Source organism: Ceratosolen solmsi, unplaced genomic scaffold, assembly GCF_000503995.2.
Source record: "Ceratosolen solmsi marchali unplaced genomic scaffold, CerSol_1.0 scaffold4, whole genome shotgun sequence".
Lineage (NCBI taxonomy): Eukaryota > Metazoa > Arthropoda > Insecta > Hymenoptera > Agaonidae > Ceratosolen > Ceratosolen solmsi.
Genome location: NW_011948449.1, coordinates 510,797 through 531,191, shown reverse-complemented (window position 1 = coordinate 531,191; position 20,395 = coordinate 510,797). Strand labels below are relative to the sequence as shown.

Genomic DNA, 20,395 nt, shown 5'->3' with positions numbered 1-20,395 from the left:
TAAATATAACCATTTTTATTTTTTTTGATATTTATAAATTTCTCGGTATTTTAGAATAAGAAGGTTGTTATAATATATTCTACTTATACAATAAAATTTCGAAACTTAATCAATAAAAAAAACATGTGGCTGATTAAAAATGTCATCGTTATAACTTTTTAACTGATTTTTTAAATGCTTGATCATTTTGTCTTGTTCATTATCTTTATTCTCATTTCATCAGTTAATTAGAATGGAATATTCAATCTTTGAATGCGATAGAAAATATGCGCAAAAATTGACTGAATTTTATTTAAAAAATATCAATCATTCTTAATTTTTCCCAATAATTATTATTTCGAAGATATACATTTTATCAGAAATATAGCTTATAAAAACATATACACATTTTCACGATTCACGATATATATTGATCTTCAACTATCTCAACTAACTCAGATATTAATCGTTCGATGAAATCATGAGCATTTTTTAAATGTGCGCGGAGAAATATTAAAAATTATGATTGTTGATCAATTTTATTTGGATTGAATTTTGTTTATTTTATTTTCATTTATGATTTAATTTATAATTTTAACTCATATTTCACATCTTATTATTGTTATTCAAAAAATTTTCATTTATATATACGTAAAATTATTGCATCTTTACTATGATTTTTTCGTTTAGATTTATTGAGATATATAAATTTTGTACGTTAGATTATTTTTGAAAATTTTTTAAAGTTGCTTTTTTAAGGATACTTAATGATGGTACATTAAATCTGTACGAAATATTAGATTTTACAACTTCGTTTGGTTATCAATTTTATTATCTCTGCAATAATTAATAAGCAAAAAGTATATATAAATGTCAAATAAATCTATTTCAGTTGACATTCATATATATGGTAGATTTCGATATCAAAATATTTTTGATAAAAATTTAGAATTTAAAGATATTAATAAAAATTTACTATATTTAATTTAATAACAGATGTTATCAAGATTTTCCAAAGCCACACGTAATTTTCTTTTAAATTTTTTATTTCTGAAACATTTTCGGCATGCGTAGTTCATGAAATGCATTAAATATTAAAATTCATTATAAATATCTTAATTTTTAAATATTTATTTTTTAAATCATTTAAATAAAGTAACAGTAACAATAATTGATTCCGACAAGGAAAATGTTTAATTAAAGACACATTCATTTTGCATATTCTCAAACTGCATGAAATTACAACATAATCTGTAATTATAGTCCCTCAAATTTGCATTATTGAAGCGAAGCATTGTAACCATATATGACCGCATTTGGTTACGATATAGACAAACACATCTTTCCTATAAAATACTAATTAAAAAGAAGGACAACCTTAGAAGTTTCCAGAAAAGTGAGTTTGTACTCATTTTAATTTAGTGGCTGGCGAAAGGGTGAATGATGAAAAGGTACTGATTTGATTTGTGCGAGCCGAGAGTTGGTGGGTGAGTTTGTACATTTTTCTAGCTTCGAGACTCGGATTTCGTTGAATCTATCGGGTGGCTTGCTCCTCTCTTCCTTTCCAATTTCTCATGTTTGTCGAATGTATATCTCCAGCCTCGGTTCAAGGATTGGCAATTCACGAGAGCTATGATGGATGCTTCGGGCACTCTCGCGGCGTCGCAACGCCTGGCCACCTCCGCACCGCACTCTTTTCCTTTGTCATTCTCGGCCACCCCGACCAACAGCATCGTTCCGTTTACTTACCTCTGGGTGCATACGCACCCAAAGATATACTTCCACCCTTTCATGGATCGGTCGCGGTAAGAGCAAAAATACTATCTCCTTGTGTATGTGGGATTTTTCAATATGCTTAAGTGACTTGCACTTTCGTATCAAAGATACCCACTCTCGAGTACAGTGTAGATAAAACATCGTATGATGAGCCCTATCACCAATTAAGCAGTACAGTATAGTTTGTAATTAATTTATTTCGCTTTCAGGCCACCATTTTTTCGTACTGAAATACGAGCTTAATTTTATAATTTATAATAAGAAAATAATTCTATATTTTTAATTGCTCCTGATTAAATATATTTGTGTCGGCCAAAGTTTTTATGTACTTTCAGTGTTTATTCTTAAAGTGCTCATCGTCTTTATGATTACTGACGAACTAATAAGGTAGTTATGATCTGTAGACTTGATTTTTGAAAATTGATTTTCCTGATTTATATTTTATTTTAAATTAAAAGTAGAATGTTCGAAAAAATTCGTGATTGATATTTTAGACGTTGTATTGTTTTGAAATCAAATAATTTAACTTTTATTATTTCATTTTACATAGATTAAATTACATATATCAATAATTGTCTAACACAGTTTACGAATGTTTATTTATACTATATTCTATCATTATTGAAAGCTAAGGGTTGAAATAAATAAGGCTATGAACTGTATTAAAAATTTTGGTAACAACTTGCAAGTTTATGAAAATCACATGGAAATATAATTCGTATATTGAAGACAGTAATATTTTAAAAAGTCACTAAATTTCATAACTATTTATTGCAGTACCTTTAAGGTCTTCTCTTTTTAATAAAATTGGAGATTTAAGAAAGACAAATTCTGTACGCCTCTAAAACACGATAGTACGGCTTCTTTTTATATAGATATTATTATCAATTTCATTGCTTGCGCAATTTGAGATTCTTGTACGATTATAGGCATTCTGCAATCTTATCTAGCGAAGAGTGATCAATGGAAATGTAAGGAAAATATAAAGTATTCCTAAAATTGAATTTATCATTAATAATTTTATTTTAATAATATATTCTCATTTGCTTCTGATGCAATTTAATTTTATTAATTTATTTTCGGAAATATTATATATATATGAGCCAGAAATAGTTGCGATATCGAGGCGAAGTTATTATATAAAATCATCAAAAAATCGACGCCTGCTTTGATTTTTAGTGCATATTCAGTTTATATAATCTAACCTCAATGTTAATTTTATAGTAATTTTATTTACACTATCACTTTAAAAGATTTAAAATACATTTTAAAAAATTCGACAACTTTTTTATAAGTGTTGTTTAATTATGTAAAATGAATTTTCAAAATCTTTCATTTTTACAAATTATTACCATAATATGTATGCAAAAAAAAAAGATTTAAATTGACAACAACAACAAAAATAATAATAAATAGCCAAATATATTTAGAAAGGAGAATACTTTAATCGAGGTTTCAGTTTTATAACTCTACAATTTTATCTCTCTAAATCCACTGCCAGCTTTTTAAAAATTATTCCCTGCGATTTATATAATATTAGAAAGAAAAATTAAGTTATCGGCAATTAATCGTTTAAGAGTTGATAGGAATTTTCCGTTTCAATTTCGGGAACTAAGCACATTCGCGATAGTTTTTAAAAAACGAGAATTAATACTCTTCATTAAAAATAGATGTGCTGTGTAAGCTTTGTCACTTGTAAATCCTGACCTACGCGAAAATATGATTAATACATCTAGATGTTCTAAAACATTTTAAATCTGCTTCGATGCTTAACACCAAAGATCGTTTATGAGCGGAACTGATATTGACGATTATCAGAGTTAGAACTAGATTTGTGAGTTGCACATCGTGACTTTTATCAACGTCAATGTAAAACGTACTCCCATCCGCAGTTAAATTACGTCATTACACTTACTTTTGACGCTTTAGTATTATAATTGGATACATTACTAGTTTTTGAAAAGACGAGGTTCTTATATGTACATAATGTGTTCCTTAGTTTCGGCATCTTTTTACCTAGAATTCAACATTCAAAAGATAGTTGCAATCTTATACGAATTTTGACTCATGTATTCATCTTTTTTATTGTAGTGGTATTACTTGAACATCTATCAATTATGCATTATACTTTTCGATATCTTACCTAGATATTTATGAATATTTGTCCGTTCTATTAATTTTCATTTATCTTTCGTGATTTAATTGTTAATAGTAGAATGATATTCACAAAGTCCTATAATCAATTAAAACATAAGATAGCTCCAATTGACGAAATTCAAGAAAATTCATAAGAGTTTTTAATTTGCTATTTTGTCATAATATTTGAATATAAATTCTAAGCAAATATGCTAAATTTGAACAAATAATGGATAGATTTATGTTGAAGTAAAATATAAATCAGCAGAATGTATATTCAAGGAAAGTTCAAAATTAGCCTATTGACCTTTATTCTACTCTTAAATCTACTGTAATGTCATTTGTGTGGGAGTTTTTTTTGAGCTTTCCAATGAATTCCACAAGCTTTTTATAACTTGAGGCTAGCAGCCAAACTGATGATAGAAATATTAGCAGTTCTTTTATTTAAAATGCTTTAATTGAAAAAATTTTTAATTTGTTATTGCCGTTGGTCATCGCTGTGCGAACTGATTGTAAACGTTCGACTTCTTAATCGTTTCACGTACAAGAAACGAGAAAAAAATTAGAAAAAGAAAAAAATTGAGATGATTAAGTACATTAACGAATGCCATGATGCATACATTAAAGCTCAACGAGCTTATATAGTATTAGATATCCAAGCTATTGCAGAGTTAATATAGTAATGATGATTATACCGACTGGAAAATTAATTAAGTATGGTGGCACATTCAGCGAGTAGTTGTCACGTAATTTTCATTGACAACTTTTCTGCAATCTCTTTCTTAGCAAAAATATAAAAACCATTTTCTTCATGATCTATACATATTAATTATTTTACTAAAATTTCCTCCAGTTTTACAATCAATCAACACAAATAAATTTCTGTCATTACGCATATCTTAAATAAAATGTTTATAATCCTACATAAATTATTTTCTTATTAAACTAATACAAATACGAAGAGAACTCTTCCTGTAAATTAATATATGAATGAGATGAAAATTAAATTATATTTACGATAAAGTAAAATATAAAGGAAGAATTAAAATATGTTATTAATAAAATAGTAACGATGTGATGCGAAAAATGATAAGCCCGCTAGCTCAGACGGACAATCTGTACGAACATAGGATGCGGTCTATGATGAGAAGACAAAAACCACGTCCGTAGATATTCGTGTTAGTACATGTCTATTATGAGTTAACATATAGACTTTCCACTTCCTTCCGTGTTACAAAAAAAAACATGATAATCGTTATGCGATAAAGGTTTATTATTGCGGTCAATTTTTATTATTTTGACAACACTAAAATCCTCTATATATATATTGAGTATTCGTTTTTAAATTTAATTTTTTGCATAAAAATATTAATCTAAAATATACGGTCTTATTTATGTATATTTTCATCAAAAAATTTATATCCTATTGAGTTTTAATTCTATATTATTAAGGATTGTTAAATAAATACTTTTAAAGTATGAAATTGAAATATTAATGTCAAAATAATAGGTTTTAGATACTAAATTAGATTTTACAATAAATTTATGGAAATTTTAATTGCATATATATAATAATATATCATAATAATAATAATTTGATTAGATGAGTTTATTTTTAATATTATATTTGAAACAATCCATAAATTATCAATGGAATAAACATATTGAAATTCTCATAAATATTTAACATTAATAATAATTTTTTTTATTTGAACAATTAATTACCTATTCTGAATAAGATCATTTTTAGCATTCAGATTGTAGTATTGTTTTAATATGAATTTTATAAATGGTAATTTTTAGAGTGATTGAAGATATTAAATCAACGTATCTGCATAGTTTTTTAAGTTTTAAATTCCTCAGCCGTTTAAACATTAATTCCCTTGTTCTATAGCATAATGAATTCTTTGATATTCATTTAAAATAGCTGGCAATATTATGGTCAATATATTTTAATATTAATTATAATAATAATTACAAATATTTTTATAATTGAGAAAAATTAATTTTGTTATAATAAAAAAATAGTATATTTGAAAGTACAGATTAGTACAAAGTTTTACAATTTAATAAATTATAAAAAAAACTAAGTAGTAAAAATTAATGTTCTTGAACTTAGATATTGCTTATCTTTAAAGTCCAGGGTACAGTTTTATTTTTGTAATATTTTTACATACATACTTTTATATAAATAGTAATAATTTGATTATCCCAACCAAGTAAATAGTATAGATTTTTATTTTTTCAAGCAAATTAATTTTTAATGCAAATTTTTATTTTACAATATTAAGCATTTAAAATATGCATCAGATATTCTTAAAATTTATTCTGAATTAAAATTTAAAAAAAAAATTAAAATAAAAATAAGCTGTTTTTCTAAATTAATGTTAAAAATACAATATAACGCTATTTATATACAGCATACATACACACACACACACACATATATATATATATATATATGCATATATATATATTAAAAAATTTGTAAAATATAAACAAATGTTTTAATTTTAGAATTTTTATACTTCGTTGCATTTTATCAAGATCGACCTTTTAATAAAATAATGAGTTAAAAAAATGCATCTCAGAAGAATCATAACAAGTGCAGAACATAATTAGTTACTGCAATTAAAAGAATATAAGTGATAATAAATAATGAAGATTTTTAGTGAATTAATTTTAATTGAACATCAAAAAGAAAAAATTATTTACGTACAGATGGACTGACTAATTTATCTGTATAATGCTAAATAATATTTGTATAACTATTTCAATAAATATAAAATTATCATAAATTTATATATTTTTAAAAAATATAAATACATAATATGAAGATTGTATTTTATTTATTTGAATAAAATTTGTCCGAATCACGAAGAAAAATTAATTCGGTATTGTAATTAGAATCTAGTTTATTATATAAATGTGAAATTAAATATTGTTATCGTACTCAATGATAACTAAATCTTGCATTAATAAGGTAGCGCCATCTACTTCTGTGCCATTTTATTTAAATAATCAGTGAACATTCATTACGTCCAATAGTGTATTTAAGGTTATAAAACTTCCAAAAATCTTTTTCGTTTCTTTGTTATTAAAAATAAAATTGCAGATAGTTATAGAGATATTTACATTGTTTCATATTTATAAAACCAAACTTTTGAATTTTATATATTTTATGCATATTTGATAATTGCCGAAAATACACATTAATGATGATATAACCATTCAGAACTAGATATATAATTTTAAAGAATAATTTAAAAGTGAGTTGTCTGTTTCGTAAATTTAGAGTTTAATTTGACTATATAAATTATTGAAAAAAGTATAAATTAATATTAATAAATAGTGTTATGTATTCTCAAAAGAAGAAACTCAAAACTTTCTGTTTTTTCTACTATCTATCAACATTTCTCTCCTATTTTTTTTGTAGTATCATGGCTGTAATGCTAAATCTTGCACTATCTTATATGTTCGATGTTAGATAATAAAATATTTATAATGTAATTTGATGTATTTTTATAAATTCATATAAATTGAAGTATCTTTCATAAAATCAAAGATAAGGTTTACAAAGTTTAGCGTTAAATTTAGAAACAACCGAGGAGGTAATACAGAACATATAAATATTTTGTAAATTTCTAACAATTTAATTTTAAAGAATAAGTTTTATATTGCTTTAATGCTATTAATTTGGGATTAGAAATGAATTATTAATCATAAGTATTAAAATTTTGTACCCTTTTTTCGTTCATTGTTTGATAAATATATGTAACTAGACTAAATATGTACACAAATTATTCGCATTAAATTGTAATAGGTTAAAATTTTGTTTGTTGCAATTATTCAAATATGAATACATGCTGACAAATCAAAATTTTAATAAATCAAATTTAAAAAGTAATCATTTGTTATGTGACTGAATATTAATAGAATTTTCTAATAAAAACTTCCGGTAATGTAGATCATCATATTTTGATTAAAAGTTCAAATTCCTACAGTCTCAAAATTATTATTTTTTCTAGAAAACTATATTTTAACTATATTTCACAACTATATTTGAATTATTATATAAACTTTATGTAAAAATATTTCGAAATTTCTTCATTGATATCTTATATGTTATGTTTTTTAATTTATACGATTAACATTATAATTTTAATATTATCGTATTTATTGTATAAATTGAAATGTCTGAGATTTTATAATATGTCATGTAGTATTTGAAAGTTTTGAAAAGAAGAAATATTTATTAAAAATACGTATATTTTAAAAATAATCGCCTAATATTAGTTGTAATATCTAATTATTAAGTCTAAAATATCAACTAATAAAATGTTTACTACAAGCAGGACTTATTAATAATGATAGAGTTAATTTTTTCAATAATATCAGTAGATACTTTCCGCCTATCAATTTAAATTAAGAGAGACTATTTTCTTTCAAATAGTTATAGTCTAAAAATAATCTATTTCTAATGAAATTATCAATGTTCTAATAAAAAAGAGATTTAACATATTGAATAAATATATTAAATACAAAATTCTAATAAATATATTTTATATTCAGTTTTTTAATTTATTTTAAAATAGAACGTTCAATATTAAAATGACACTTTTTGTAATAATATGAAGTTTTCATAACTTTTGTGAACTATAATATTTAATTAGATTAATGATAATTAAAAAAAAATCATTTTTAAGTATTATGAATTTATGTGATTGATAAAAATGTAGAAATTGTTGTGAGTTTTGAAAAAAATTAATTTGTAGGTTTTTGGCAGTATTAAGAAAAGCAACTTTTGCAATAATTGGCAACGGGAATGTAGAATAGTAGTTAAAACTTAGCGAGCGAACGGTCAATCGCCTTTTTCTCGTTGTCCACTTTATGATTGCCGTGGAACCATGTAACCATGAAAGTGATCTATTATATTTACATATATTTGGCTTTGTAGCCCTTGTTCCACTGCATGTGTGCGTGCGCGATCTGGATTATCGCAATTGTTTTTTAAAGCTTATTCAGAGTAAAAAGTTATATTTGAACTAAAGAATGAAAAAAAGGTAAAAAAATATCTAAAACCAATTAAAGCTTAACTCATCTTCTAATTAATTTTTTTTTCGTATACTTCAAGCATCTTCCTCGCGTAGATATTCTACTTTATTAATGCAGTTCTACTTTATCAATTGACTCAATGGACATATTTATTTCAATTATTACGATATCTTATTCTTCATAGTATTATAAAGACAATACAGCATTCAAGGAATCTGTAAAATTTTTACAATTTTTAAGTAATCTGAGAGAAAATAGGAATAACATTTAAATTTATAGCTCTACATTTACGTGCACACTTACGTGTGCAAGTATATATCCGCCGATGTATAGAAATCGTATAGATAAGTATTAAATAATGATTATAAATATTAATAATCTTGTAGTATTTTATATAAAATTGTTTATATATTTTTTCACACTCTGTTTTGTATTTTATTCACTTAATAAAAAAAATCCAAGAACAAATTATAAAAAAGATAAAACTAAGATTTCAAATATTTTGGTTGATTTTTCTTGAACATTGGGCAAATATTATAAAGTAGTGTAACGATTTATTATCTGTTATCAACAAAAATTAATGTATGTATGTATATGTATATGCGAATATATATGCATATATATATATATTTTTTGTATGTGTGTGTGTGTGTGTATGTATTCGTATATTGTTTCAGAATTCAATCCGACACAATTTATCATTACACAATCGCTTCATGCGGGTACAAAATGAAGGGACCGGTAAAAGTTCTTGGTGGATGATCAACCCTGACGCAAAGCCAGGAAAGTCGGCTCGACGAAGGTAATATGATTGCATATAATATTTAATAATATGCGGATTTAAATTTGGATAATAATGTGCTCTTTATATTGACGGAAAATGTTTATTGCATAGAGCAACGTCAATGGAGACAAGTAAATTTGAGAAGCGACGCGGTCGAGTAAAGAAGAAGGTGGAGGCATTGAGAAATGGAAACTTGCAGGCAGATGCGACGCCCAGTCCAAGTAGCAGTGTCAGCGAAGGTCTTGACCTATTCCCTGACAGTCCCTTACATCCCACCAGCAACTTCCAGTTATCACCAGATTTTCGGTACGTTCTAGCGACATTATCACTTCTTTAGATTTTCATTGAGATTTGCCACGCTTGGTAAAGCCCAATCTTTCTTTTATTTATCTAGCCCTCGAGCCTCGAGTAATGCTTCGTCCTGCGGAAGATTGAGTCCTATACCAGCCGTTCTTGGTGAACCCGAGTGGACAACAAATTACGCTTCTTCCTATAGCCCGGAGCAACTTGGTAAGTCATTGTCTTTATTTGCAATCGCACTAAACTTTTAAATCCAGTCGTATACAACCTAATGAACTTTTTTTTTTACGAAATTCGTCTCATAATAATCTTGATCCAAATAATAATTAGAATGATTTTAATGGTACTTGTAGCTGGGAGTCTGGCAGAAACGATGAAGCTCGTCCCAGCCTATCAAATATACCAGACGTCGCCATCGAGCCATCAGCAACAATCCGGTCCTCCGCCTTCCTACTTTGAAGCTCAATATCAAAGAAGCAATACTCTAAGAACTGCTTCTTCGTCATATGGATTGCCACCAACTTCACAGCCAACAAATTCGACCAGATGTTCGCTGCACCGTTTGCAACCTTGTGCTTGCCAAATGGTTAGTTCTTTATGTAAATCCCTTTACATTTATTCTTATTACTTTACTATTTATTTTAATGGCTAGTCAGTATATATCAATATATCATTATTGTCATATACCATAAAATATATTCAATTATATTTGTTTATTGATAAAAAGGTTTTAAAATTTTCATTATGAGATATTTTAATTGTTGAATGGAGGCATAAAATTTTAAGATAAAAATAAAAATATTCTTTTGTTAGATATTTCTATAAATATTTGTATTTATATCTCATATTTGTTGATCTTAATTTAAATCGTTTCCTATATAAATTGATTTCAATTAATTGTGGAATTTATTATTTTCCATTATTAATTATTATTTATTTCTCGTACCCTAATTGAAAATTTATTTAGATATTATATATAAATATTCGAAGTGATCATGAGATCTTATTTTCATGAAAATTTATTTGAATAATTGCTGCAGCAAAACATCAATCTTGTATCGAACATATCACCATCGTATCAGCAGAGGGAACCAAGTCCATCGTTATCCAGTCAGCAACAAACAATCCATCAGTACCTCATGCAACAGCAGCAGCCGGATCAACAGAAATCGCATCAGCAGCCTCATTCTCAGCAACAGACACCGACTGCTCAGGTACAGCCCCAGGTGCCAAGTGGAAGCAGTTCACCCGAGTCGCCTATTCCCAGCACAATGATGGGGCAATTGATGGGGGCACTTAATAATACTGCTCTGCTCGATGATCTAAACATCAATATTGAAACATTGCACGGCTTTGATTGTGATATCGATGAAGTAAGACCTACAAAATATTTTTTTTGGTTTTAATATTGATAATCAACAAATACATTGAAGAAATTATGAAATTATTATTGCTAGCCTATACAGATTTAAACGCTTATACATTACTTGTACAAAGTCATTTGCAATTGAGTAACATCTATCTTGTCAGTGCAAAAATTATTCTAATGAGTAATGAAAATGAGCCGAGATTCGTATAACAATTGTAAAGGGTAGATGGACGTATACAAGGAATGATATAATTATTATTAATATAAAAAACTAAAAGAAATTGCAAGCGACATTCCAATGATAGAATTGAGGGCGTCCCAGTTATCCCTCGGTTAGCAAGAGAAAAAAGTAACGAAGGTAAACATTCGTGTGTTCACAGGTAATAAAGCACGAGCTTTTGATAAATGGGACTCTTGATATAAACTTCCAGCAGAGTTCGATGGGTCTAGGGGTGGGAGGCACCGGTGGTGTCCCAACATCCGAGTGCGTTGGGGCGATTGAGCAACTAGCAGAAACAACGCACCAGGTAGCGACGAGCAACGTAGCTGGAGTTGCAAACAATGCTGCCTCTGCCGCAGCTGTCTACGCATCAACTAACGCTGCCACTCCGGCGGCGTCACCTTCTTGGGTTCACTAGCAGTGGTTTCCACTGCCCTCGACACCGCCCTTGTCGAGCGAGCAGCCAACATCGTACGACTTAGCCAGATTAAGGCCTGCCGGTAACCATACTTTATCACCACTTTTATTTGGTTTCGTATTTACTCGACTAATGATGTTCTCAACAAATATTCATCCTCGCTTATTTCAATTGATGATTATTGATTTATTGTAATGCTTTCGCTATATTCTATATTTTAAATTAAGGGTCTGGAGAAGGTTGAAAAATATATTCTATTCTTGCTTTCAGAGTTCCTTAACCATTGGAGAAAATGAGTTTATTCGTTTAAAATACTAGGTAGTTCTTAAAGAAGAGATAAAAAGAGGTGTGTGGTTAAAATGGAAAAAAGAAAAGAGGCATAAGAGGAGAGAGTTAGAGGTGGCAGAGACAAAGGGAAAAAGGTTCACATACAAAGCTTACTTTTCTTTCAGTTGCCTGCAACATTATAATTTTTGTGACATTTTTAGAGAATGGGAGTTTAAGGTAGTTCACTGGCGCCTCTGACGTCTGTCCAATAGCTATTGACTTTCAGACTCTTATAGTTTTCGGCTAAGTGGTTCCCTTTTTCCGAATCTTCTTCGTATTCTTTCTTTCCTTTTGCCACTCCCACGCTAGCTTCGCGATCAAATGCGCCAAACTCCTTCTGGTTCGTTTCTATACTAAGCTATATATTTCTCTTTTTAATAACATCAAAACCTTTCACAAACTCTTAAGCAGACTATTATATTAAATTACCTTTTACATATAGCAATTGGTACGAGCACATGCGATATTTGAACTCTTTAGAAAGATATGTTAATTTTAATTTAATGTCCCGCAATATTCTATTATAATTATTTATTCAAGAAAACTAAATTTTCTTTTAAATTCAAATATTATCGTAATGTATAATAAGAAATATCGTTATATAAGAATATTTCTAACATACATTTTAATTGCTATATTAAACATTTCACGTTCATTATAAGTTTGTTACATATTAGTTAAAGATTTGTAAGATAAAAACGAATATTCTAAATTAATATAGTTATCCTTTATTACACTTTTAATATAATTTATTTATATGTATTATATAAAGTTAAATTAAATTACAGAGATTAGATAAATCTAGATTCAGAATTTGATAAAGAACAACATTGAAGATTCCAGTCATTGGAATTCTCAAATTTTAAATCATTTTATAATAATGTTTTTGTTAATATTTAAATAATATTTTCATGGAATTAACATAATTTATTGAAAGTTTAACATTACTTATGATTAAAATTTTTTAGGATTATATAATGTACATTTATTATAACATATGGGTATCTTTAATTAGCATTGATACTTTTTATATATTGTTTATTCAAGTGGTAAAGTATATATTTTTCAGTGAAAAAGAAAAAAATATTGTTAAAGTCATAAAATGGCATGCAAGTAGCTTATGAGTTATAGCGATCAACGAACGATATACGGTTATACGAAAAAAGTCAGAATTCTATTTCAGTTAGCCACCAGCATTTTTAATAGTGGTTTGTCCGATTATTTATTTATTTATTAATTTTTTTCATTTAAAACATATTTACAGAAGTAATAAGATAAATTAATTTACTCAATTTATTTATTTATTTTTTGTATTTATTTAGATATACTCAAATACATAATATTTAATATCGATATAATAGATAAATAGATGTACTAAGTCACTTTTATTTATAGATTGTTAAAATAAACTTGAAATGTAAGCTTTTATTAATTTTTCCGTATGTTTTTTTGAGTCTTTAGGCCGTCGTCAGTGTGTATTCGGATGTTTTTAAAAAGATCTAGCTTTGGATTACAAATGAACAATATCTGTTCTACATACAGGGTGAATTTAGGTAAAAAAATTAGATGGTAAATTAATGTATTATTGATGTCGTTTTTATATATAGCAAGAAACTCATAATGATATGTATGCTTATAGCGTCTTTTTTGTAAATTAGACGATCATCAACGTAATAAATATATTTTTATTAAATACATTTAGAAAAATGTATTTAATATTTTATTTTTAATCATGATAATTAATGAGATTTGTTATTTGTGCATTGAAATTAGAATTATTGTATGCAATTAATTTAATCTTTATGAAATGAATAAAATCAAGTTTTTGTGGTCATTTATGCAGCTATATTATGTTTGCAAATAATATTTTTTATATTTGAATTTGTTGCATTCATTTTCATTGTAAAAATCTATTCCTATAAAGTAGTACCTATGAGGGAGTGAGAGTAAAGTAAGAAGTAAGCGTGAAGAAGTCTTACGATAGAATGGACTCAATTATTGTTCGATCGGACCACGAACGACGGGGCTTCCCAAATTGTTCTCTTCAGTCTCCAGGCAACGCCTCAGGAAAATCGATTACGCTGTATACTACTTTCCATGCTCTGGCGAGCAACTTTTTCTTGTCAAAAAGAGTGTCCTGCAAAATATATTAATTTTTTTTTAATTCATCCTTGACATTTTTCTCCAATCATGACCGTTCAATATTTAGTGGTTCATTTGTAGTTAATAGGTATGTTGCTTCATTTTATTATTATGGATTAATGTTTGTGGAAGTAACATTTCTGGACATCATATTTTTCTGCTTATTTGGTTTTCATATATGTAATTAAATTAATATATTACATAGTATCACCACAAATCGTAGGAATTATGAGTGTATTATGCATATCGTAAAAAGGAATTGTTACTTATATAATAATCAATTTAATCAGTGTCATTTTTTTCTGATACTCAATCATATTATGTTACCTGTTATTAGTGATTTGGTTACCTATTATATCTATTATACAGAATTTGTCGACTCAGCAGCATAGTATTACTTCAGACGGTAAGATATGCTATGCTTTAGTAGTGACTATTGAAAAAAAATTAGTCATACAACGGCGCAAGCAACATAAAAATTTGTATCTTATATAAATAGTCAATAATAAAAGGTTAAATTAAATAATAGTGATTAATTATAATAAAGTAAAAAATAAATATCTGCCACTGACCTTCATGAATATGTATAAATTTATAATTATTTATTTGTTGCAAAATTAAAATTTATACGTCATCCTTTAATCATTTAAAATAATCCTGATGTGATAATACAGGAGAGCAATGTATCACATATTGCTATTTATGACTAACAGTATTATAGTAAAACGTGTGCAATATAATTAATGTGCAACCTTGTCGAATTCAAGAATTATTTCATTAAAATATCCTTTTAATTCTAGATATATAAAAATATAGAAAAACATTAAAATTGAGGTTTCCATTATATATATAGTAATATATTTTTTCATTTCATTTTTAAATATTACTTATGTATGAGTTCGAAAATCGCTTTTAAAAATATAAAGAGAGGAAAGAAACATCGTGCTTGCAATAAAATTTTCATATTTAGAACTAAGTAAGGTATAAGATACATGAGCAATCAATACATTATAAATTAACAACTTTCCTCGTGGGAGATCTAAAATATATAAACATGAATAATAGGCAACATTGTTCTATTTACTTGTATTTATTTGGTTTTATGAGATTATTCAGTTTTAAGTTTGTGTATGATCATTAAAAAAAAGTTAATAAATTTGTCGATGTGGGATAAAAATGCCATCAGTGTATATTTTTTTCGATTGACATTCGTTGCGCCGTGTCATCATCTCTCGCCCATGAGCAAGAATCAGTAACGAAGGAAGGGAAGTTGCGTTGACTGTGATGGGAGTGGTTTAGTGAACCAGTCGGCCTCGATGATTCTTTTCTTTCTAGTGTCAATGCGGAATGTCGCTAGGTGCTGCGCAGAATCTCTGGATTTTTTTTTCTGCTTTGCTTCTTTTTTATTCTCTTCTCCACACCCTTATCCTGATTGTGAGTCGTACACTTGTCTACACTTTATTCGGCGATATGTATCTATTCTCGTGTGAGTTAAGTGTAACTGTATAAATGAGAATGTAATGTATTCATAAATAAATTTTTGTTTATTTACTGTATGTAAATTCGGTAAAATGCACGAAAACTCTTATTAACTGTTTTACTTTGAATTATAATTAGAATTGAAGTGCTTTTACAAATCTGGAAACCTTTAATCACACAATTATATCAATTTTAATTGTTAAAATTAAATAACATCTGAGTCAAATTTATCTACTCTCAAAATCTAAAAATATTTTCTATAATATTATTCCAGGAACAATCGATTTCCTTACATATTTTTATCTTTTATCTTTAAGGTAAAAAATATTAAGTTGTATATATTTTCCAATAAATAAATGGCTATCAGAAAGAATCATTTTAAATTATTAGTTATAGTAAGCTCATTAAACAATCAACAACCACAAAATGAGAGAGAATAAATGAAACATTAATAGATTGCTGGCATTTATATAGCTGCAGGTGAGAAAAGTTTTGCAATATATGTGTTATAATAGTAATACAGATTCAATCCAATTAGAAACGGAAAATTAATTTATAAACTGTTAAATAATTAATCATAATTTGCCTATTCACATATTAATTTTAATTTATAGCAAAGATTTTGAAAATTTTCAAATAATCACTCAAACCTGAGAAATAAAAATTTGTTATCATGAAAAACTTCTGTAATTTAAAAAATAACTTATAATATAAGGATATAGAATTATTATTATTTTTTTTAATAATTATGAAAAAATGAAAAATAACTTATTCTATATTCATAAATCAAATTCTTAATTCTTAAACGTGTCAGATTAATCAAATATGAATGTTTAAAATAATTAATATAGAAGTAGATGAAAATATTATTAATAATTTGTAATAATTACAATAACAACATATATATACTTTAAATTATTTTGCAAAAGACTTGTATACTTTATTGTAGGTATGTGTACTTTTCTATATAAGGATATTACAAAATTTAAATCAATGTATATTTAGATGATTATAATTCATTTATAAGACTTACATCTATTAATACGGGGACGTTGATTGTGTGTATATACCGAGTATATACCGAGTGAATTTTTATTGACCGATTGATAGCGTTGTTGACTAATTGACTGAATTATCAACTCGATCGATTAGAAATTAGTGAATTTCCAATTATTCAATTTTTATGAAGCACAACCCTCCATCGACAGATGGAAAATGATTCGGGGGGGGGGGGAGAAGAAAGTCAAGTTAACGTATAACGGTTTAGTATAAAGAAGAAAGGAGCGCAGGCGATCCTTGAATTATTCATCACAATGTATGCTTGGCTGATTCTTCGGGCTCTCGATAGTCCATAGTGCCCGATAACCGAAATTTCTCTCTATCGCCCATCACTCCTTATTAGTGACAACCTTTGTCTATTAACGTTTTTATATTTATATGCCGATGTGATTTTAACATGTTTTATTCTCCCTCGTTTTCAATGCTTCACGCAGTCTTGGCCGATGAAAATCTGAATTAAAATTGTAATTCTAGAGAAAAAAAGGAAAAACTACCAATAGGTAAGGAATATGCTGTTTATTAGAGATTTTTCTTATTATCCGCGAGTCCTTTCCTCGTTCCTGTTTATATACAACTGAAAACCAAGCGCGCTTGAAAGATTGCAAATTCAATTTTGTTTCGTATTTAAATAAGCGCCAGGGAATTAAAAGGGAATAAGCGCAAACTTCCGCTCTAAGCACTTGCAAACTCCCATATCCGCGTCAGCTGAGCAAATATAGATAAAGGGTCGAGATAAAAAATGCTCGATAGTCCGGCGCCATAGAGGCGCGGTAGTCGGATCATGGATTTCGAGCGAGGCGAAGGGCAGAAATCAGGAAAGCGAAAGAAGGGCGAAGACCGGGAGAAGCGTACCCGAGGGGGTCGGTCAGCGTCTGGCAGTCGCTGACCTACTTCTACCTCTACCTTTCTCTCTCTCCCTCTCCTTCTCTCTTTTCCTCTCTCCTTCTCCCTTCATCCCCATTACAGCTTTCCTATCTATATTTCTATCTCTATTCCTATCCCTATTCTTTCCTTTCACTTCATCTTTTCCTCTCTCCTTCCATCATCATCTCTTCTTTCTCCCCTCACTCTCTCTCTCTTCTCTCCCTCTTTGTATATATCATCCTCCTCCTCTCTCTATTCGCTCTCTGCTGTCCGCTCTTTTCACTCCGACATGTAGTTGCTGTTTATGTAAGCCTTTTTAACAGGCGTCTTGAGCTTTAAAGGCCCCGGGCAACCATTGCTAGTGACTACGGTACTGCCTTAGAATCGCGGGAGCGCTCGCATTACCGGTCTTATCAGCTAAGCCGCTTGCTGTCATGTCGGCGCCCAATCGCCCGCCCGAGATTCTTTTACTCGTTAACTATTTCAACAAGCCGATAATGTGCGATGTATCGCCGTGCACATACCGCATTCGATAGACGGCCTCGATTAATTTCGATTAAAAAAGAAGAGTCGAGACTAGAACAACGCGTTCGCGACCGAGATTATTCCTTCCCAAGTCGCGCCTCGGGGACGCCAACGTCGACGGACACTTAATAAAGTGGCCTCGACAGCCTCAGCCGCCACCGTCCCCAATGCCAGAATTTCAAATTAGATTCATAAAAATTATTCTAATGGATTCTGTAGAAGTAGCGGGGTACAACGGCAAAGGAGGAAAATTCGATTTGACGTCTCAGCTTCCCTTATTCACCTTTGCGAGCACTACTTCAGAAAGTCAAAGTCGATAGGGAGAAAATTATGTTAATGCAACAATAACGAAATGTCAATCAGCCGACAACTCGTTTAACTTGCTAACCTGACGCATGGCAAAACTTTTCCTAAATTCTACCAGCACCAACTTCTACGTTCGTAAAGTAGCTTCACCAGCATCGACTACTTTTCTGGATTGAATTGCTGAATCGGATAGGGTTACTTAATAACGGTTTTTTAATAAGCAATATGGTTTATCACCTGCCTCTTATTTTTTATCCTTTCTACTTTCGCTTGAAAATGCTTTTACCTTCATCAACATTTATTCGTCCTGAATGTTGTGCTCAGATCATTTGCATTATCTTCAATTTGAAATTCGGAGCATAGGCGGTGAAAGGAAAACATCTTGTTTACATTTTCTTCATGAGTATTTTGCAGGGAAGTATTGAATATCTACCAAACATTTTAAGCACTATTTACTATAATTTTGTAAATAAATTCTTGTAGCTACGTTAAAAAGAAATATATCACTCATAGTATGTGATTACTATTGAAATGAGTATTGCCGATTATTGAGTTAATAAATTATGACATGTAGTTATGTATCAAGAGCAATTAATAACAAAACATTATGATACAATTAATTTGATTAATATTAAAGAATTAAAATACCAGAGTGGAACAGATGCTATTTAGTTGCATATCTAAATTAATAATAATATGGTATTTTTAAAAAGAAATATAAGATGATTAAACAGCCCTTATAAACTGTACGCAATAGAAAAATTATAATATTTCAAATAAATATTTTTGATACATATATATATATATATATATATATATTATAAATTATTTAATATAAATAATTTAATATAATTATAAATTATATAATATATTATTATAAATATATATATATATATATATATATATAATAAAAATATTAAGTAATGTTATAAATAAATTATATTTAAAATTTTTTATATAATACGATTGAGAATGATTGCTTAAAACATAAATTTATACTAATTTATAATAAAGGAGAAGATATAGTATATCATTTGTTTTAATATATAATAAAAATGTTTAATGTAGCTTAATTGAAATCGACTTTGAGTAGCAATAATGATAATACCATCAACAATAACAACAACGACAACATCAACAACAACAACAACAACAACAACAATAATAATAATATTATTAATGACAATAACAAAAACGATAATAATAATAAGAAGAAATATTTACAGTTGCATTCACAATAAATGATTATAATTTATTAACGAATTATTTGTCGTTTCCTTATGCATTTGCTATCCATTTAGCTGCAATAAAATTGATGAATAGACGCATGGAAGAAGGAAAGAGTCTACTCTTTCCTATGTACTCTTAGACTATGTAGAATACCATAAGAGAGGGTGGAGCTTATCTCGCTTTCCTGTAATCGAGCCACTTGTGGAACTCGACTTGACTCGTGTGTATATTGCCGGATGAGTGAGCAAATTAGCTATTAAAAAAAAAAAGTTGATCCTCATTGAGACGTGTGGCAACGACGGCAATGTAATTTGCACATCAACAATGCTTGATCATAAAAGGTTTAAAATTGGCGGCAGGAAACAGGGGGTCAGTTTCAAGTTCTGATCGTAAATAACAGAGCAGCCAAAATTTCCAGACCGGGAA

At 28.3% G+C, this 20,395-nt stretch overlaps 1 protein-coding gene across 1 annotated transcript in view; it reads left to right on the top strand.

Annotated features, from left to right (window-relative positions):
• foxo (forkhead box, sub-group O) overlaps positions 1-12,113 on the top strand; it is a 57,591-nt gene extending 45,478 nt beyond the window's left edge. The window contains exons 2-7 of the mRNA XM_011504884.1: positions 9,624-9,748; positions 9,842-10,036; positions 10,125-10,240; positions 10,384-10,616; positions 11,071-11,403; positions 11,780-12,113. Of these exons, the coding sequence (XP_011503186.1) occupies positions 9,624-9,748; positions 9,842-10,036; positions 10,125-10,240; positions 10,384-10,616; positions 11,071-11,403; positions 11,780-12,037 (1,260 nt within the window). The 3' untranslated portion in view covers positions 12,038-12,113. The remainder of the gene's footprint in view (positions 1-9,623; positions 9,749-9,841; positions 10,037-10,124; positions 10,241-10,383; positions 10,617-11,070; positions 11,404-11,779) is intronic.
• Positions 12,114-20,395: the final 8,282 nt, after the last annotated feature.